The 21,925-nt window shown below is 47.3% G+C and overlaps 1 protein-coding gene across 3 annotated transcripts in view; it reads right to left on the bottom strand.

Annotated features, from left to right (window-relative positions):
• Positions 1-21,925, bottom strand: part of PRDM15 (PR/SET domain 15) — a 73,864-nt gene extending 51,939 nt beyond the window's left edge. For 2 of the 3 annotated variants that reach the window (XM_066259327.1, XM_066259329.1), the window contains exons 1-5: positions 21,852-21,925; positions 6,570-6,615; positions 5,600-5,693; positions 3,948-4,101; positions 1,329-1,581 (exon numbers count right to left, since the gene is read on the bottom strand). In XM_066259327.1, coding sequence (XP_066115424.1) covers positions 1,329-1,581; positions 3,948-4,101; positions 5,600-5,693; positions 6,570-6,606 — 538 coding nt within the window. In that variant the 5' untranslated portion in view covers positions 6,607-6,615; positions 21,852-21,925. Of the gene's footprint in view, positions 1-1,328; positions 1,582-3,947; positions 4,102-5,599; positions 5,694-6,569; positions 6,616-21,847 lie in introns of all 3 variants that reach the window. The other variant, XM_066259328.1, reaches the window with a different exon arrangement.

Raw genomic sequence — 21,925 nt, 5'->3', positions numbered from 1 at the left:
CCCTTCCTATCTGTCTTACTCTCTCTCAAAAAAAAAGTAAGATGAGGTCAGGTTGTGTTTGTGGTAGGCCCCAAATCCCATAACTGGTGTCCTTATAAGAAGAGAACACAAACACAGAGAGAGGGTCTTGTGAAAACACAGGCAGGAATGGGTGATGCAGCTGCAAGCCTCGGGATGCCAAGGGCTGCCAGCACCACCAGAAACTGAGAGAGAGGCCTGAGAAGGATTCTCCCTCAGAGCCTCCAGAAGGAAACAGCCCTTCCAGCACCCTCATCTTGGACTTCTGGCCTCCAGACTGTGAGAGAATCCATTTCTGTCACTGGAGTGGCATCACAGAGTCCTCCCCACACACACTGCTGGCTGTGTCACGTAAGGCAGCTCACCAACCTCAATCACGTGAGCAGACAGAGCACACAGATCAGACAGACCTTCCAAATGAGAAGGCTCTCACTCTAGAGCAGTTTTGTACAACACGGGGTTTATACTAAAGAGGAAATAAGCCATAGCTTTGACAAAATCCTGTCACTTGGGGGCGCAGGAGCAATAATCTTTGTGACAACAGTGAACATGTCTTCCCCAAAGAACCAGGCTGTGCAAGTGCAGCTCTGACAGCTTAGAAAAATCCAATGTCATCCATGTCATGGGGTCTCTCAGAGACCCATGGAGGAACTCTCATCACAAAGACCACAGGCAGGAAAGATTTAATTCAATGGGCCCCCTTCACAAAGCGATGCCTGGACCCTGATTTGCCAGACACACACTCTGACTGGCGGTTCCAATAGGAACATCGGGTTTGGGCCAATCACACATGACTTCCATAAAGTCTCTCTTTGAATGTGCACATACATATGTATGCACACACTTGCATATACTCCAAACTCTGGAGGAGGCTGTGAGGTGGACAGCCCAGCCCTGGAACCAGAGTCCTCCATCTCCTGCACTGTGACTGGGCAGGCTTCCTACCCTATCTGTGATCGGTTTCCTGTGCCCTGAACCAGGGACAACACCTAACCCCAGAGGAAGAGGAGAAATGACTATGTGGAAAGCCCTGAGGGCAGAGCTGGGATGCTGCTTGTCATATCCACGTGCAGATTTGCTGCAGTGGATCTAAGAGGTACAACACCCTGCAGCAGGTGTCTGGCTTCCGGGTGAGCTCTACAAGCCAGGATATTTACCAAGCAGAACAGAGACCCATCCAGGTGGGGTCAAGACCAACCCCTTTGTTCTTGCCACTCACAGCCAACTCTCCAGGCACAATTCCTCACTAATATCTGGTTCCTGCACACAGCCCAGGGCCCTCAGTCCCCATGGCAAGGCTTGCCACATACCATGGACACTGGAGCAGGCCTGCTTCAGCATGGGCTTGTCCATCTTCTTGGCATAGAAGGCCGCATACCACACACGCAGCTCAGTGCCTGGGGGGATGTCCCTGGAGGTGGTGAAGTACACGTCATTGCCGTGCTGGTAGGCTGTCAGGTTCTGGTGCTCAGGCTCCACTGCCGGCCGCACCAGCATCATCCAGTTGCAGTCGTCTTCGTTGGAGGTGTCAAAGCACACCGGGTGCCCATCCTTCTGGAACACCTGTAGGGAGCACATCCGTCGAAGGGACACAGAGGATCTGGTTACCCAGCAGTCTCCATGTCTATATGTGTGGGGGGGTAGAGAGGGGGTGACTGAGCAACCAGTCTAGACCGTGCTGCATTGGAGGCCAAATCAGGCTTCGTACAAGTCCTGTTTAGGGATTTACAGTAGTTAGAAGGGTCTTAGACCAATAAGGTTGGTCACAGGCAGAATGGAAGAAGTAGACACAGTGAAAGGTCCAAGTGTCATAGGGAGACCCGAATTCTATGCCTAGCCCACGTGAGAACTGGGACACTTGAGCTCTACACCTGGTCCAGGTGTCATTGGGACACTTGAGTTCTATGCATGATCCAGTTGGGAACTGGGATACCTGATTTCAACCTGTGGTCCAAGTGGGTACCTGGATAGTTCTATTTGTGGTCCAGGTGGGTACCTGGATTGTTCTACCTGTGGCCCAGGTGGCATAAGGGAGCGTGAGCTCTATACCTAGGCCAGGAGTATACTGTGTATGACCTGCTTTATACTGGTAGGCCAAGAGTGATCAGGAGACCTGAGTTCTACATATGGCCTTACTGGGAATCAGAATGCCTGATTTTTACTCTTGGCCCAGGTGAGAATTAGGACCCCTGAGCTCTATGCCTATTCAGGTGTCATTGGGACACCTGAGTTCTACCCATGGCCCAGTTAGGATTGGGATGCCTGAGTTCTACTCATGGTCCAGGTGTCACTTGGACAGCTGAATTCTATGGATGGCTCAGTTGGGAATTAGGGCTTAGGGGCAAGCTCTCTGATTGTCTACAAGCCAGGATATTTACCAAGCTTGGTAAAGACCCAGGTTGTACTTAGGGTCCAGAAGGGCATCAGGACACCTGAGTTCTTCTCCTGGCTCTATCACTGGGTGTTCAGGGACTTTAGCAAAGTGCCTCGGTCTCTATCAGGTCTGCCCTCCTCCATAACACAGCACTACTCCTTATGATTAAGTGCATGCAGGGAGCAGGGGGAGAAACTTAAATATTTTGAAGTTCAAAGTAACCACACAAGTACAGGGGATTCTTGTCCCCTATTTTCTGATGCAATTGTTATTTCCTCACCATAGGAAGAAATCTCTCCCGTCTCTTGAGATTTTCCCATAGGGATAACGTATTGCTAATGAGCTAGAGGCCCCGTCTGAGGATGGAGTGCTCGCAAACTAGGAGAGAGGGCAGAGAGGGCCACCTAATGACTCAAAGCTGGTGTGGGGCATGCTCCCGGCAGGCCTTTGCCCTCCCTCTAATGGGCATAAAGCTGCTCTAGGCATACAGGTGCTCAAGGCTGAGCCTGTGCTGAAAACGGCTCATGTTGAATGCAGATCTTCAGAATCAAGTCACTGAAAGAAACCAAGACAACCACAAAGGACTTTTTCAAAGGGGCATCAGCCTATGATAGCTGTATCACGTGGCCTGGGTCCCATGAAGGACTACAGTCAACAGCCTTTCATCTTCCCTTTCTCTCTTTTCTTGTAAACAAATCAAGTGCCTTTCCTCCCCCTACCCCTTTTGCTGAAATCCGCCTTGTAAGTTCAATTTTCCAAGGGCTGTCCAACACCTGAGGCTATTATTTCATCTTTGTCCTGAAACATGGATCTCTGTTAAGGGTCTCTAAGCAAAGTTCATCTCTGTGATTAACTGCTGCCCAACCACCACCCTGTTCCTCATTTGTTTATTTCATAAGCTGGCTCTGGGCTGGTGCTAAACTGGGCACAGGGACAGAACCATGAACATCTGCATCCCCTGGCCTCATGGGGTTCCCACAGGCCTTACTTTTAGTATTCTCAGCCCTTCCTGCAACTTGCATTTTGTTTTTCTCAATTTAACATAAAAAGCAACCTATCTCAGCCTGATGGGCTTTTTAGAGCTGCCAAACTTTGTACCAATGTTTCAATGCTACCTAAACAAAGTACCTTCCTTTTAAGAGAGCTTGGCATAGTACACTCGCCCTGCATACGTGTGACAGCAGGCATACCCATGCACTGCTGCACAGAGGACAGAACTGTCCACCTCCTGGAGCCTGCAACCCCCACCTAGGTTGTAACAGAAGTGAAGGCAGCAGCTGGGTCTCCTCTTGCACACATTTCAAATACACTCTCTTTAGTGTTTGCAAAATTGGAAATTACTAAATGCTAACCTAATTTTGATGCTTTTGTGATATAAAAAACAAACTAAAAGAAAAAAAAAAGAAACATTTTGTTGGAAATGAAGCAGAACTCCACTATTTAGAGCTGTTTCCAGGACATCTGTAACCACTGGTTCCCAGCAGCCATGCTCCACACGCACACAGAAGACAGTCAGAGCGCCAGGTCCCTCAGCACCACTGGCGCAGCCCTTTACCTTCAGCGGAAATGCAGATTCCTTTTCCCATTTGGCAACTCTCCTCGACTCGAAGGGACCAAACTGCGTTCGCTTGACGAGCTGAGTTATAGCAAACACACCTTCGGCTCCATCTTCCAGCCGTCGGATCTCCAAGTTGGAAGGAAGGGACGACCTAGAAATGGAACAAAACAAATCCCTGAGCACCACTGGCCGGGGGCAGCCACTCACACCAGGACACAGGTGTTTAAGATAAATGAAAAGCTCGCTCTCACCGACCACCCAGGACACACAATGGAGGGCCCTTTACTAAAAGATAGTTTACAATGACCACCTGCCTGAGACAGTGAGTCAGGTGGGACAACAAAGACAGAGCTGGTGGCTCTCACCCGCAGAGGCACAGCCCAGGGAGGAAGGACTAAAGCTCCAGACAAAGTGCCACATGGAAGGCCAGAGAAGAGCTTCCATCTGGGCTGAACTCATCAGTTTCCTGGAGGATGTGGACTTTTTTTTTTATGATTTTAATTTGTGTTTACATAGATTCAAGTGTCCCATTGAATATATCTCCCAGGATGTGAACTTTTTAAGTAAACTAGGAAAATGTCAAGAATGGGGTGCTGGAGTAGAGGCACATGGGCTGGGACTCCAGCAAGAGTCAAAGCATCAGCGAGCTGGAGGGACCAATTGTGGAGGGTCCCACAGCAGGACTGGGGGCTCCCAGTGGAGTTGTATGGGCAACAGGCAGCCACTGAAAGTTTTGGGGGACAGCTGATTCAAACTCTAGGCAAAAATATCAACCTCTCTGTTTTGAGAAGGTAAGTCACAGTAAGAAAAAGTAAATAAATAAAGAGGCTGGGAAACCAGTTGGGAGGCTTCTATAAATAGCACTGATGAGATAATTATAGTGTCTCCATGTGCTGGGCACTTGATCATGTAAAATGATCACAATAATTTTGCTGGGAGTACTGCTATTCTGTCCTCTTTACAGATAAGGCAACGGAGCTACAGGGAGAATGCCTCATCCAAGTTCAGATAGCTACCATGTGGCCAGCCTGGGCTGTGAACCAGCACTCAGCCCTTGCTCTGCCCCACCAGGTGATACAGTTTCCACAGGGATACATGGAATAGCAGAGCCACCAAGCCTCTTGACTAGATCTGTGGGTGCTTATCCAGAAGCTGCCATGGCTTTGCCTTTTACTTGTCCTCACTGCTGCCCCCAACCAACCTTACCCCACCCGACCTTGCCCATAGTGGGGATCTGTGATCAGGATGGCAGGCCTAGATTCGGGCAATGGGGAAGCCATGCAAGCAGACCTACAACTTGGCCATCACTCTTCAATCCATAAACCAACCCAGCCAATCAGTTCTTCCATGGTGCCCATTTGGTCTTAGCTTGGCTCCTCAGAACCACGAACTAGATACAAGACATTCCTTCAGAAGCCCCTGAAACATGTCTTAGCTCTTCCTGGCAACAGGCTGCCCAGTTCACAGGGAATGGAAATCACAGGTGCCCTCTGGAAGCTGAGGACAGTCCTTCTCAGGAGAGGTTTGTCCTCCTGCTGTTTCCTCCCTCTTTGCAGACGTAGAGGCTGCCAGGCTCTTACTGCACTGGACATGCAGACAATCCTGTTACACAGGCAGACCTCATAAACCAACTCAAGGTGGTCACTCACCTTGCCCTGCTTAACACAAAGGAGTCTTTGACCATGACCACTGGGCCGAGCTCAGGACATTCGGAGTCATGGTACTGGCTGCAGTCTTCACACCCTGCAGACAGACATCCAGCATCAGAGGAAGACACGAGAAGGACACTGCTCGGCTCCAGGCCCAGGAAGCAGTCTCCCTGACCAATGGAGGTAAACAACAGTACTCCTCACAAATATAAAACAGTGAGAACACAGGATATGCCCCCCCCCCAAGGAAAAGACCCAGCTCTACAGCACATTACAAAGCTTGCAGAGTCACTTTGGTGACAAAGAACGAGATCTTCCTAAGGAATGACAATAAATGAAAATTCACCAATTTCACCTGCTTATCATAAATCTTAGTATATGTGCTGCTAAAGTGAGCACGCTTATCATAAATCTAACTCACTGTAAATCTTCTACTTAATTTTTTGCGCGCACACATGCGAGAGAAAAAGAGAGAGGGAAAAAGAGAGAGAAAGAGAGTGGGAAGGGAGAGAAATGAGAAGCATCAACTCATAGCTTCAGATGTTCGTTGCTTGCTTCTCATACGTGCCTTGACTGGGAGGCTCCAGCCAAGCCATTGATCTTGGGATCATGTCGATGATCCCATGGCTCAGGCTCTGGGACCTCAGCATGCCAGGTCGATACTCCATCCACCATGCCACCACGGGTCAGGCTTTAAATCACTTTCTATACCTTTGGATTACTTTTCTGAATTAGCTGTTGCCCCCTGTGAAGTGCCGTTTGTCAAGAATTCTGAGAAAAGGGAGCTTTTCAAAACCATACCCCTGCAACACACTTCTCATGTAATAAGTCATGTTCCTTAAAGCAAGTACGATCATTTCAACTGAAAAAAGGAACAGCTCTTCTGTATCATAAAGACAAAATGTGGACGTGGCTTTGCCCAGACAGTCAGCGCCACACCCGCCGAGCTGAGGACAGGCTGGTCACTCACAGATGAACATGATCTCCTCGCTGCCGTCTTCTGCCATCGCCAGCACCTGTCAGGACACGAGAGTGTATCATTAACGACAGGCTTTTTGCCAAAGCAATTTTGAAAGACAATTCCTGCTAAAGACCTCCCCGCGCCTGTGCTTAAGGCAACATGCAGTGGGGTCCCCCCTTCATCGCGGGATGGGACGGGGGCCTTGAAATGTGTTCTCACCTATAAGAATGCTGGTTTTTTAATAATAAAAGCAACTGACTTGAATGGTCTCTAGATTAGAAAGTCTTCATGAATTCAGACTTTTATCTTTTTATATTTGTAAATATATTTTACACATTTCCATTTGTAAAATAAATATATCACCATTTAAAAAAAACAGTTTTCATATTGCCACTTTTTCCCCCCTCCCTCACTGGATTGTGAAGTCCCCATGTCTACTACAACCACTATTTCTTTCCTTTTTTTTTTTTTCCTTTTTGTATTTTTCTGAAGCTGGAAACGGGGAGGCAGTCAGACAGACTCCCACATGCGCCCAACCGGGATCCGCCCGGCATGCCCACCAGGAGGCGATGCTCTGCCCATCTGGGGCCTTGCTGTTGCAACCAGAGCCACTCTAGCACCTGAGGCAGAGGCCACAGAGCCATCCTCAGCACCTGGGCAAAGTTTGCTCCAATGGAGCCTTGGCTGCGGGAGGGGAAGAGAGAGACAGAGAGGAAGGAGAGGGGGAGGGGTGGAGAAGCAGATGGGTGCTTCTCCTGTGTGCCCTGGCCAGGAATCGAACACAGGACTCCTGCACGCCAGGCTGACGCTCTACCACTGAGCAAACCGGCCAGGGTGTGCAACCACTATTTTTCTTCAGCTCCTGATGGATGCCTGAAAATGAGTAAGCAGTCAGTTCTCCTAGGACTAAAGTAAGCATGACATCATGGAGGAGTGTGCCCCTGCTCTATAAAACCTCTGTCCCATCTGGTCACTTCTATTTCCTAATCATCCTTTGAGGTACAGCTCAAGATTGACCTCCACAGTGGGCAGCTGAGCTTAGGCTCCCCACATATTTGCAAGGTGATGTGGACATGTTAATTCTAGAGCCTCAGATTCCTGACCTATAAAATGGAAATAAAAATGCTCACCTCATGCAGTTCTGGGGGGACCACAAAGTACAATACACCCAGCATGATTCCCCCTTTCTCCCACATCCTTCATCCTTGGATAAGCCAACCCAGAGCATCCTTCCTGCATCCCACTTCTTGTCTGAACCCGTGATGTGTACATCTTTTCAGGAAAGCTTGCAGGCTGGCAATCCCTGAAGGTTACTCCACAAGCCACCCTTCTCCCCAGAGGTTTGAAGAATGAAACACAGACAGTGCAATTCCAAATAAAAACTCAGATTTGCTGAACACGTTTTCATCAGCAGAGAACAGGGCAGAAAACTTCACTGTGGCAGAGTGAATTAACAAGGAAACAAGGCAGAGAGACGGGATTGCCAATTTGCCCTTAAAGTGTCAAGGACAAATAACCAATGTGTATTTTTTCCTGCAGTCTCTACTACTGTGTTTCCCTCAAAATAAGACAGTGTCTTATATTAATTTCTGCTCCTAAATACGCGCTAGGTCTTATTTTCAGAGGATGGCTTATTTTTCCATGAACAAGAATTCACATTTATTGTTGAACAAAAAATCAACATTTATTAATATACTGTAGTCATGTCATCACAAACACCAGCATAACCAGCCAAACTCTGAATTCCATCAAGAATTTCTTGTGACTCTATTTCCATGTATAACAATCTACCATTTCCCCGAAAATAAGACTGTCTTATATTAATTTCTACTCCTGAAGACGAGCTAGATCTTATTTTCAGGGGAGGCCTTATATTTCTAAGCTTGAAAGAATTTGCACTAGGTCTTATTTTCGGGGAAATAGGGTACCTCCCTTGGCCACGCCCCACCTTCTCCCACCTGGAAGGCGGCTCTTCCTGCTTTATTCTGGCTGGCACACCCATTTTCCACACTGCATAGGGGTTCTTCTAGAACAAGAACCCAATCATATTACTTGCCAACCTAAAACTTAATGGCTTCCTGCTATTTCTGAGACCAAACCCAAACTCATCAGCCTCCTGTGCCCATTTCCACCTTGCTGACCCTATCCGGCCACAATGGCCTTGTTTTATTTAGCTCCCAGCTCCTTCCTGCCTCCAGGCCTCCACATGTTGCTCCCTGAGCCTAGAACCTCTCCCCATCTCTGCTGCTGCTAATGCTTACTTATCTTTCTTGTCTTAGTTTAACTGTCACTTCTCTGGGAAGTGTTTTCTGACCCACCTGTCCAAATTAGAATCCTTGTCATACTTCCTGAAAACACACTGCAACTTCCCTCCACCACAGTTTTCACTGCTGTGATCATCAATGTGTGTGTTATTTAGTATCTCTTCCCTCACTGGACCCGATGGGATACGAGGAAGAAGCCATCAGCACGTGCTCAGCGTCTGTGCAGCCAGGCTCAGGGTGGAGCGATGTGGTAACAGACTCTTCTACACTCCAGTTCTTCTGTACTTTGTACATAATATTCCATACACAGCAGAGTATTCATATCTTTTGACTGTATTCCTGCTGTACCTCCTGATAATCAAGAGTTGGTTGAAAAGTTTCAAATATTTCATTTGTGCAATTTATGCCAAGTTAAAAAGATTGGTTAGATTAACAGTGAGACCTGGAAAGAGAAATTTTACGTGTTCCAAGTAAAGGGTGATCTTAAGTGCTTCTATCACTTCCTCAATATTAACAGTGCATGTCCTGGGAACCACCCATGGCCCAGGATTTGGAAGGCAGCCCATGTGGTCCTGCCCCCCCAGCAGGTCCTTCTTGGTGGCCACCCAGGAGTGGTTGCATGGCCCTGTCTTTGCTTTCACAGGGCTCCGACCATCCCTCCCTTGGACTCTAAGATTGTTTCAAGGCTTTCCAGCTACACATATGTGACAGTTTAAACAGAAAACCTGTGCGAGTGAAAAATCTTGCAAACCGATAAAAGGGCAGCTTTTCAGGAAAGTGGCTGGTGTCTTCGAGGACATCTTATCAGCTCTAGTAAGACAACATCTCTTTCTAGTCCAGGTGTTCCCAGGACCCCACTACCACCACCAGGTTGTACTAAAGGATTTCTTTACCTGGGGTGTGGGGGGGGGGCAAGACAAGCACAAGCCTTCTCCTCCCACAGGACGTGGCACGATGAAGGGCGGTCGGGGCCGGAGAAGGACACTGAGGAGGCTGATGGGAGGCTCCAGATTTGGCCAAACATGTCCTCACCTTCCACTTCTGTGGGGAAGCTCCCCAGGGAAACCCTACATATTCAACAAAGGCAGAAAGATCTAGAATATGTGCAGACTTCCCTGTGGCTACCAGGCAGGTGGTCCTTCCAGATTTAACACAGTGGCACACCTGTATGCAGTGGGAGCAGCTGCATGAGAGTGCCAAGGCTGCAGCATCCCTCCAGCAAAGGCCCTTTGCAGGGGCCATGGGAACCACGGTGCTGGAGTAGGCAGTAGGGGGGCTGGTTCCTCTAGGCTGTGAATGTGCACCGTCCTGGACTGAGAGGTGAAGATGCCCCGCCACCACACTCAGCGCAAAAAGCCCAGAAAGCTCATCAGATTATTTCAAGTTTTGCTCAGATTTTCTGTAAAAACATGGTGTTGTTCCAGAACACCAGTTTCACAGAGTTCTAAAGCCTGCTGCTATTCAAGCACTGATCTGAGAGAATCAGCAGGGCAGCCCTGAGCCTAGCACAGACCCTTATCACACTCACGCCCCAGCAGACAGGGCTATGCAAGGGTCCTGGGACAGCAAAGGAAGTGCAGGCTCAACCAACCGCAGGAGGTGCACAGAATGTATTTAAAGATTATTTAATGTGAATGTAACCACTCTATGTCCTCACATACATGGAGTCATGTGGTACTTGTCTTTCTGTGACTGGCTTACTTCAGTCAGCATAATGTCCTCATAGTTCATCCATGCTGTAGCTTGTGTCAGAATGTCCTTCCTTTTTTAAAAAAAACAATTGTTTTTAATTCATTGATTTGTGAGAAAGAGAGCGAGGAAGGGAGACAGAGAAATATTTATTTGTTGTTCCACTTATCTATGCAGTCACTGGTTAATTTTTGTATGTGCCCTGATCGGGGATCAAACCCACAATCTTGTTGTAACAGGATAATGCTCTAACCAACTGAGCTATGAGCCAAGGCAATGTTCTTCTTTTTTTAAGCCTGAATAACATTCGATTGTCTGGATGGACCACAGTTTGTTTTTCTGTTCATCTGTTGTTAGACACTTGGGTTGCTTCCATATACTTACTATTGTGAACAATTTCTGCTATGAACATGAGTGTATGAAAAACCCTTGAAAACCCAGCTCTCAGCGTTCTGGGGAATATACTTAGAAATGGGGCTGCTGGTCACATGGTAGTTCTGTGCTGTTTTCCACGGTGGCTGCACCATTTTACTTTCCCAACAACAGGACACAGGAGTCCCAACTTCAGATCTCCTCCAACACTTGTTATTTTCTGATTTTTCAAAAGAATAGTAGCAACTCTAATGGACGTGAATTGGTAAAAAAAAAATTTTTTTTAATATACTCTACAAAAGCTGGGCTTTAGAAAAAGTAATCAGCTTTGAAACACTGGAAAACAAAACATTCATCGTTTTAAAACACAGATCGCTAAAAATAACCCAAAGAAAAAGGTGTCTTCAGGGAGGCTGTTGACATCAGTGTGCAATGAAGATTATCTCATTCGTTAACCTGGCAGGGACGTCCCTGGCCATCCCTTGCCCACTTACATGACAGAGGGAAACAGATCAAGGAGGGGCAAGAAGGGCTGACGTTTTGGGAGTCTACAATGGGCTGGGATGACTTACCAGAGCCTTTCCAGTGTCCAAAGCAGCACTCTCCAAGAGAAATATAAGGCTATTGAAATACAGGGGGTCCTTGGGTTATGAAGTCTCAACATACAATGTTTCGAGTTTATGACACTCACTCCCATAAAAACTTACTACAGGTAGAATCATCTCCAGCATCTCCTGCATGTTCCGTAGGCAATCCTGACTCACCTGACCAGGATCTCCAGCACCTTCTGCAGGTTCTCCTGCCTCTCCAGCTTCCTCCTCCCAATAGGTCACTCTCTCCTACCTTGCGATACCCCTTCCAGTGTGCAAGCCAACCACAGGAATAAAGGTAAGAAATTTTTTTACTCATTTTGTGTCATATTTTCTATTAGTACAGTACAGTATATTTATGTCCTTTGCCTTTTTCTGTGACTTAGCTGTATTTTTATGTTCTAGATTATGATTTTACCACTGTATTAAGATAGGTGAGTGACTCAGGCTAGGGTGTATTTTGACTTACACCAAAATTCGGGTTACATCACTGTCATAGGAATGGAACTGTGTTGTTACCTAAAGACCCTCTGTATACAGTCACAGGAAGTTTTAAAAATAGCACAGAGAGGTTCTATGTACCTTTCACTACATTTTTCCCAAGGCTTATATTTTATGTAACTATGTGTAATAGCAAAACTCTTACATAACTATAGCATGTTATCAAAACCAGAAAAACTGCCCTTGGCACAGCGAGTGTACATGTAATTCTATATCATTTTACCACAGGTGTAGATTCATGCAGTCAGCACTGCAATCTAGATTCAGGACTGTTCCATTGTTGAGAAGACCTAGATCATGTGTCTTCTTTACAGTCACCCCATTTCCCCCCACCATCCCTAACTCCATATCTATAATTTTTCATGTCAAGAATGTCATATGGGATCATATAGTGTGTGACCTTTGGAGACTAGCTGTTTTTCGTTTGTTTTTTTTTAGAACTCAGCATAATGCCCTCGAGATCCCTCCAGTTGTTGCAGTAACAAGAGTTCATTACTCTTTGCCACTGTATAACATTCCGCGACACAGGTGAACCACTCATCACTCAAGGACACTTGGGCTTCCCCTGTTTCTGTCTACTACAAATAAAGCTTCTATAAACAATTGTACCAGGTTTTTCTGTGGATATAAGTGGTCATTCCTCTGGGATAAATGCCCACGAGTGCAATCTCTGGGTCATGTGCTAAGTGGATACTGGGGAAAACGGAAGGCTGTAGGAAAGAGGAAGACCACATATGAGATCAATGACTGCATAAAAGAAGCCACAGGCATGAGTCTAGAAGAGCTGCTGAGGACAGGACTCTCACTCATGTGCTATTTTCATCTGTAAATACTCTTCAGTAAAAAGTCTCTTCATGTCTTTTCCCATGTCTGGATTTATTGACTGCTATATATTGAAAATTCCTTATATAGCTAGATCCTCTGTCAAATATGAGGTTCGTAGATATCTTGCCCTCGCTTATAGCTTGTCTTTACATCCTGGTCACAGGGTCTTTGCAGAACAAAGGCTTTTAATTTTGATGAAATCCAACTTACTAGTTTTTCCTTTTATGGATCGTGCTCTTGGTTCCATGTCCAAGACCTCTGCACTAAGCTCTCAGTCCCCAAACTTTCTCCTATATTTCTTGGAATAGTTTTACATTTTACACTTAAGTCTATCATCCAATTTGAGTTCATTTTTGTATAAGATGTGAGGTTGCAGTCCAAGTTCATTTTTATGCTTATAGATGTCCAACGACGTCAGTGCCACTGAATCACTTTTGCACATTTGTCCGAAACCACTGACCACATTTGTGTGGCTCTGTTTCTGGGTTCTTGCTTCTGTTCTATTGATTTCCTCGTTGTCCTTCTGCCAACACCACACTTGGCAGAGATCAATCAACAGACTTTATTGCCATGACTTTGCTTACAGTAAGTCTTATAATTGGGTAGACTAGTTCCCCTACTTTGTTCTGTTTCAAAATTCTTCAGCCATTCTACATTCCTTGTCCTTCCATAGACATTTTCCCCACACTAAGTCTAGGAAAGCCAGTCTGCATTTTATTCTTCGAACCTGTCCTAAGTCCATCAGCCACATCTCAGGGGCCCAGCAGCCAGCCCTGGTTTACAGGCTCAGAACATTTTTTTTTAAGCAAGAGGTACATTTCCCACTGGACATATGCCCTCATGACAATATTAAAAACATTAAGAAAAAAAATCATCAAAGGGAAAAAAGTAAACAAACAAAAAAAAGTGACTTTTCACTAACATGCTACAGAATTATTCTGAAAGATGCTCTGTGGGGGCTGGGGTGGGGGTAGAAGCAGAGTAGAGAAGTACTTTGTGACCAATAAATTTGTGACATACTGTGATTCCCACTCTGGAGTTTGACACACAACGGCACATTCAAGGCCCCGAGAAGTCCTACAACAAAAAGCTGTAGGGATGTGTTCAGCCCAGCAGTCCCTGAACTTGCTTGGGCTGTGAACACCCTTGCACATTATGATTCACATGCTAGCACCGCAGTCCAAAGGTCGTCAGTCCAAGGGAAGGGGCTGGTCCTATGTGACAGGATGTGCACCAGGGACCGACCAGGAAGTAAGCTTGGCTGCTATTTACTGGATGTGATACTTTGAATTAATTCCTTCCCCTCCAGGAGGCTCAGTTTCTCATCAGTACAAGGAGAGGGTTAGAATTTCTACTCTGAGCCCCTTTCCAGCCCACAAAGGTACAATTTTTAATTCCAGTTCATCATTACAACCTCATATAACGGTGGTTCTCAAAGATTTCTGTCCCATAATTCTCTACCCCCATCACTAATGTGCTGTGTATGTATTTTTCAAAAGCCAGCTTTCATGTTGTAAGGAAATGGCACACACAGCAATCACTCCTCACTGCTAATCTACCAACAGAGTTCAAACACATGAATTTGGCATTGGCAGAGCTGTAAACTGGCTGTGACTTCCCTTTCTACTCTTACTTCACATTACACATGACATATTGCTCCAGCCAAAGTAAGTGACTTCACTGCCCCAGGAGCTCTGGTCTGGATTCCTCTTGTTCTCCATGCCACCTCCTCCCGCTACCACCTTCTGTCTTGTCTGGCTCCTTTACTCCCTCTCTGCCTCTCTGTCTCTGGCTGCAGTTGCCCTTGTTAAAGCCCCATGCTATCACTGTTTATGCCCACATCCTTCTCCTCTGCCCAGTGCGCCCAGCATGAGGGCAGAATCCGAGTCTGACACAGCTGAGCCTGACCCCAGGCTTGGTGACTGTATCTAGAACACCTTCAGCCTAACTTCCCAGAGCCACATCTGCACATCAGGATCTGCAGGCTGATAGTGGGGTCATGAGACCAGATGTGGGAAGCCCAGAGTCCCTCTGTGTGTATCGTAACAGGACAGAAACATAACAGTGGCCTCTGCCGCTACCACGCACAACCCGTGAGCAGCTGCCTGACTTGGGGAAGCTTCCAGCTCCCAACAGCAGCTGTTTCCAGAAGTGGGAATCGAGGGCAGGAGTGACATGCACAAACCTACAGGACCTACAATGCTAAAAACCAGCCCCCTGACCAAATTCAGCCATCTTTCAGGGCAAGGCTCTTCAATATGACAGAGCAGTGGAGTCCTTCACTTCCACTGCTGCCTTTCATTCCAATCTAAGATCATTTTCATTCTACTAACATGAGTGGCTGTAAAGCATATGTGTAGCCTTAGAAGCCAAAAAGCACCCAGTCCCCCTCCCCTCTTGCCAAGCCCGTTCCCAGGTCAGCCACTCTCAAGTCCTTAGGGTTTTCTGCTACATCTACTTCCACATCTCGAAATAACAGGCTTCTAAAGAGATTTCCTAACTTCTCAACTTTGGTTAAACCAGTGTATAGGATATAACGGCTCAAAATATTATTTAGGGCTCAATAAATTGCTCCACAGTAAACTCTAAAGTTCATTACTGATGCATTTCTTATCTAACACAGCCTTCCTAAGGACAATTGATTTATTTTTTAATTTGCTTAGTTCTTGTTGTTTGTATGCAAGTTTTATTTGCTGCTGCTGCGGTGTATGTACACTTTATGTTGTCTTATGCGTGTTAGATTTTGTTGTTACGTGTAGATTTCTGTTGCTGTTTGCAAATTTTGCTTTATGTGTATGTTAGATTTCATTGTGTTTTTTGTAGGTCTTGTGTTATGCATAAATTTTGTTGTCTGCTGTTCGGTTTTGTTATAATTTTGTATTATTTTGTGTAAGTTTTCTTGTATTACGTGTGGATTTTGTGTTGTGTGTGGGTTTTATTGTTTTGGGGTTTTTTTTAGTGAGAGACAGAGAGACAGAGAGAGACAGATAGACAGACATGGCCAGACAGACAGGAAAGGAGAGAGATGAGAAGCATCAACTCACAGTGTGGCTCCTTAGTTATTCGTTGATTGTTTCTCATATGTGCCTTCACTGGGTAGCTCCAGCTGAGCCAGTGACCCCTTGCTCAAGCCAGTGACCTCGGGCTCAAGCCAGTGATCTTGGGGTTTCAAACCTAGGTCCTCTGCACGCCAGTCAACGTTCTATCCACTGTACCATCACCTGGTCAGGTTATTGTATTGTTTTGTGTAGGTCTTGTGTTATTTGTTGTGCAGATTCTGTTGTGCTATTGTTTAGTATAGGTCTTATTGTTTATGGATTTTATTATATGCTGTTTCTGCTACTTATGTGGAGGTTTTGTTATATGTTGTTTTGTATTAATCTTGTGCTGTTTGCAGATTTTGTTGCTGTTATGTGTAGGTTTTGTATGATGTTTGTGTACAACTTTGTTGTGCTGTTTCTGCTGCTTGTATGGAGGATTCGTTGGACGTGTGTGGAGTTGGAAAGTGGTGCTGGTGTTGGCAGAGTGTAGGTAGGGTACCCATGCCTACATCTCTGTATATCCTACAACCTCTTTGGTTTGTTTTTCATAGGGTCCAGCCAACGGTGGCCCAGGGGTTTCTGGAGCCCACCCTTCTTGCCCCGGCTGCCCATCAGGCCCGACAGAGGCTGTGTGCTGGGCCTTCCCTTCACCATTACCAGGACAGTCTGTTCTCCTGGTATAAATGGAGCTCCTGTTTCTTGAGGCCTCTTGCTTCCATTGTCTTGGTTTAGTCTTTAATCTAGGAAAGCACACTTTCCTATAGTTTCCTTAGAATGTTGCCTAGGAGGTAAACCCGTTGAGGACTTGCCACATCTACAGATGTCTTTACTGTCATCCCACGTGGCAGCTCGTCTGCCTGGGCTCGTGGTTATTTTCACACAGAACACTGAGAGCCGGGCTCCATCATCCCTCAGCTTCCAGTGTTGCACCTGAGAAGTCTGATGTCTTTCTAGCAAGCAATCTTTTGTATATGACTCCCAAACCTTGCATCTTCTAGAACTTTTATTTTAGCTGCAGGGACCTCAAGGCTCATGACATGCTCTGATGCTGAGCACTGGTTGGCTCCTTCATCCTGGCACTTAGCCTGAAATTTTTCTTCTATTATTTCTTTTATAATTTCTTGCTTTCTCTTTCTGAAAGCTTTTAGTTTCATCAAAGATGGCATCCATATTTCTGATGTTCACATCTGGTTCTTTAGAAGGGATTTCTGAGCAGAATGGAAAGAGAGGTCTATACTCCATATCATCTTAAAAATGGAAAATGTAGTAGCATTACCTTTATCGATGGATTCCTGAGCTTTAACTGGCAGTCATCTTTTCACTTAACAAAAAATAGGGGGGACATATGCACATTGATTCTTATTAGTGGGTCTGTGTGACAGACAAGAAAATTTAAAATTAAGTACCCTGGGAGCTCTGAAAAGACCCCTCGTGCACACTCAGCAAAGGCTGGAAGCACTGCAGAGAGAATGAGAATGCCTAAGAACCAAGTGCAGAGAAGGCAGAATGCTGGGGCAAAGGCACCCACAAGGGACACAGGGCTCCAGATAGCAGAGTCAGTGAACAGAAGTGAAGTGGCCTGGTCAGAACAAGGATTTCTGTAAACTAGTTGACTAATAAGGTGCTAAAATTACACTTATGTTTGGTCACGTTAAGACAAACTTACTATAGCTAATTAGCGTATGCATTTTTTTTAATTTTTTTAATTTTTTACAGAGACAGAGTGAGTCAGAGAGAGAGATAGATAGGGACAGACAGGAACAGAGAGAGATGAGAAGCATCAATCATTAGTTTTTCATTGCACGTTGCAACACCTTAGTTGTTCACTGATTGTGTTCTTATGTGCCTTGACCGCGGACCTTCAGCAGACCGAGTAACCCCTTGCTCGAGCCAGCGACCTTGGGTTCAAGCTGGTGGGCTTTTGCTTAAATCAGATGAGCTCACACTCAAGCTGGTGACCTCGGGGTCTCGAACCTGGGTCCTCGGCATCCCAGTCCGAGGCTCTATCCACTGCGCCATCGCCTGGTCAGGCGTATGCATTTTTTTTTTAACTTACAACAGGCTACAGGCCTTGAGAGTTATAACACACTTGGAATACTTCTCAAAGACAGACTTTTTTTGTCCAGCGGGTATAGTCCCTTCTCCCCAGAGAGCAAGTGGGATGTGACAGACCCCTCTCAATAAGCATGACTTAAGGACATTCTACTTCTAATGAGTCTGCTTTCAGCCACATCAGGGGCAGGAGGGTTGTGGCGACACCTGCAATACCTCAATGCTTGCAGCTCTTAGTTGGAGACACGGACTGTGCTGGACATCAACAAGTCAGTGGAGCCAATAACATAGGGCACCTCTCTGGTAAGGAAAGGGGTCATCTCGGAGAACCCAGCTGCAATGTTATGTAAGTTGGCAGAAATATAACACCATGGGCTCTGGAACACTCGAGGGGATGATCCAGAGTTGGGCTTCCTCAGATCTTATTAGGATGAGAGGCCTCAGAGGGTGCCCATGATGACCCTGCACTGCCTGCCCAGCCAGGACAAGGGCTCCTCTCCACCAAATCACCCAGGACCACTTCCCAGCCTCTGCAAGCCCTTCTTCATTTCCACCTCCAGAAACTCTCTCCCTTGGCCAAACACTTGCCTATATTTTAAGACCCCATTTAAATTACCCTCTTCTCTGAAGCCCTCTTGGACACACTGTCATATACAGTGTAGGCATGCCACACCCACTCTGGGGAGGTCATGCCACAGCACCTTTGTCATCCCACACCCCTTGTCGTGGGTTATTCACACCAGCCTCCCACCCCACCTCCACCCTATGCTCCACTGCCTTTTCCTTTTACTGTGAAACTCGGGAGGAATGCCAGTGGCTTCCTTACCTCCTACTCTCTCTTCAATGAGAAAATTTACCCCACTTCACCCTGTCACCTGCCCCTGCCACAGCTCCCCCCACTAGGCAGCATTGCACAATGGGCCCTCACCCTTCCCTGGGACAACCTTTCCTCTGTGGTCTGCCAGTCTCTGTCTTCCTTCTGTCCCACTGGAAGCTCCTTCTTAAGCTCCTCTTCATTCCCACCTCCCCTCCAAGCCACCCAGGAGATAACTAACCCAGGCTGGACCCTCAGTCCTCTCTCCCCTGCACCCAGCACTTAACTCTTGTCACCTCCCAGGCCTGTGGCCCCAGCTTAGCCATGGGCCTCCCAAGGCCCCAGACCCACCTGATGCCTGCTTTCGGGCACCACCGAATATTTTGCTAACATTCCTACATAAGTGTTTTACAAAATACTATTCCCTGCATTAGACTGACAACTCTAACTGGCATCCCTGGTTTAAACAGCTGCAAGGAACGTAACTGCCAGTATATTACAAGTATTGACTTCTTAAAATAAAAGTTATGTCACTCTTCTAAATATGTCTATTGGACTCTAAGTGCTACAGTGAGATGTCCATCATCACCTATTTATGAAGCACATGAAGAAGCTCTTCTTTGACTGCCAGGAAGTTCACAGCACTTGTTTCTCTGTGACCTCTCACTTCCATCACTGCAGATGTTAAATCCAATGTTATGTATACATGCTTGATACGAGTCTGTTGACCACACTACAAATCTGCACAGAAATCAAATGAGCCTTGAGTTTCTATGGCCATATGGGTGTGCTAATTCCTTCTGAAATGAGGTACCATTGCAATCACTGAGACCCCATGATGGGCACAGAAATGCAGCATATGCTTTGGTAAACAGTCACTAACACAGAAGCTATGCCCAATGAGGCAGGCAGGGCTTTTCCCCACCATCAGTTCACAGATTGTGGGCATTCAACTCTGGTTCTAGTCTTTGTACAGGAAACCTTGTTCCACAGACAAATAGATGGGAATGGAAGAGCTTGGTTATGGCAGTGTCCCCACAGTCACTTACCAGTAACCACCATAAATGCCACAGGGTCCCCACTTCCTCTGTCAGCATGACGGTACTTTCCATGTCCCAAAAGTCTGAGGTCTTACCCCACTGCAGGCTCACTCCCTAGACACCCACACATCTGTGGGCACCTTGTGGTTTCCACACCCCAGGGCCACAGCTCACACCAAGATAGGGAATAGTGGTTGCTGTCTCCTAGACAGTAAGAGGGACCGTTCCTCAAGAAGGAGAAAAACCTGGATTCTGCACCCTGGGCAAGGGTTTATCCCACCCCAGAGGGGCACTTTTAAGATGCTGTGTGTTTGTAGGGTCCCAATTCCCTCTGATCACCACCAGACCTGACACACTTGTCATTTGCACCTCAGTAAATAGCACCTCCTGTCACCCACTGCACATTCCCCAACCAAAGCAGCAGCAAGACCTGCCTCGCTCTAGAAATACACATCATCTTCACTCCTCATTTCCCCTTCTGCCATCCCGTTTCTAGTGGATTCCCCAAGTGTCAGCCATGGGGTCTCTCTGAAAAGACACAGATCCTGTCCCTCTCCTTCCCAAAGCCCACAGTGGCATCCACTTGGTATTCAGGATAAACTCTGGTGGCTGGCCTATGCTGCCCTCCTGTGTTTGTTCCCCTGGGCCACACTGGCCTTTCTCATCCTTGGCCACACACACTTGTTCTGCAAAAGAATGGATCAAAGTATTCAGGGGGTGATGGATAAATTTTACTGCTTTTCCCTTTCAAATCCCAAACTATAGTTTTCCTATTTCTTAAGTATTCACCATAAAGCAGCGAAATGAATGTAATGCAGAGAAGCCGAGTGGAGCAGCAAAAATGTGGAGGTGAAAATGTCCACATTTTGAAACAAAGTGGTGTGTATGTGTGAACAGTGGGGCAGCACCTCACTTGTTAAAACAAAGTGTCTACATAGGTGTCCTCTTTAGGGAGAGTTCTCATCCTTGCCTTTAAAAGTTTACCACAAAACCAGTTGCTCATTTACTTTTCATCCTTAGAAACACCTTCAGGAATCAAGCTGAGATCGCCAAATTTCTCAGGTGAGTCTGGATTTTATGAGTGTCTTAGATAAATGTGGTTTTTGTTTGTTGGCATATTTACACACACACACACACACACACACACACACCACACACACACACACACATGTTCACTTGTCTCTGGTCACACACTTCTTTCTACCATTTTAATCTGCCTGTGAGGAAGGGGTGAAGTTGGCAATTTCTGAGCATTTGTGGACAAAAACCTCATCCATTCCACTTAATAAAGGTAAACACATAATAACTGTAACTGTCAGGTAGGTCTGTATTTCCATAATGAGTTCTCACTTCTGAAGCTGACTGACCCTCACGGAGAATACCTCTCTCTCATCAGAGGCCACATGGCCAGCTCCTCCACTTGCCTGCGCCTAGGCGTGCCCCCTCCCAGCCCAGCCACCCACCGAAGGCGGGCACATGCCACCTGTCCACGGATTTGACTACCTCTCTCGGTCACCCAGGGGTTTACAGAAACAGGATGCAGGGTACTCTTGGGGTCCCGGAAGCCCCATCGACAGCACTCCTGCCTCTCTCACCGCGGGGCGAAGGTGCAGGGACCCTCCCGTGCGCCCCGGGGGCTGTGCCCCGCTATGAAAAGAATGACATCACAGAGGGGGGGCCGTCGGCGACCAAGACACCGGGGCGGGGACCGCGGGCCGGGGGCGGAGGAGCCCCCCGCGCCGCGCCCACGGGCGAGCGCGGCGCCGCGGCCCGCGCTGGCCGGGGACGGTGGGCCCTGGCCGGTGGGCGGCGGGCGGAGGGCCCGGAGCGCCCCGGCGGCGGGGCAGATGGCGGGCGGCACTCAGGGCGATCCCGGAGCGGCTCCGGGAAATCCAGCCGGGTTTTGACTCCGATCGCCCATGGTGCCCGCAGCCGGCGAATGTAACAAAGAACAGTCGGCATGGCGGCTGGACCGGGGTGGCGGCGGGCCGGGCGGGGCTGGGGCGGCGGGCGAGCGGGCGCGTGGAGAAAACGGGCGCGGGCCGGATAGGGGCGGCGCGCGCGGGGGCGGCCAGCGAGCGCGGGGCCCCGGGCTTTACCTGCCTTTGGAATGTGCAGAGCGGGATCGGATCCGGACTCCGGGTTGCGATCCGCTCCGGAAACTGCGCAGCACCGGA

The sequence above is a fragment of the Saccopteryx bilineata genome, chromosome 2 (genome assembly GCF_036850765.1).
Source record: "Saccopteryx bilineata isolate mSacBil1 chromosome 2, mSacBil1_pri_phased_curated, whole genome shotgun sequence".
Classification (NCBI taxonomy): Eukaryota; Metazoa; Chordata; class Mammalia; order Chiroptera; family Emballonuridae; genus Saccopteryx; species Saccopteryx bilineata.
This window is presented reverse-complemented; position numbering and strand designations above follow the sequence as displayed.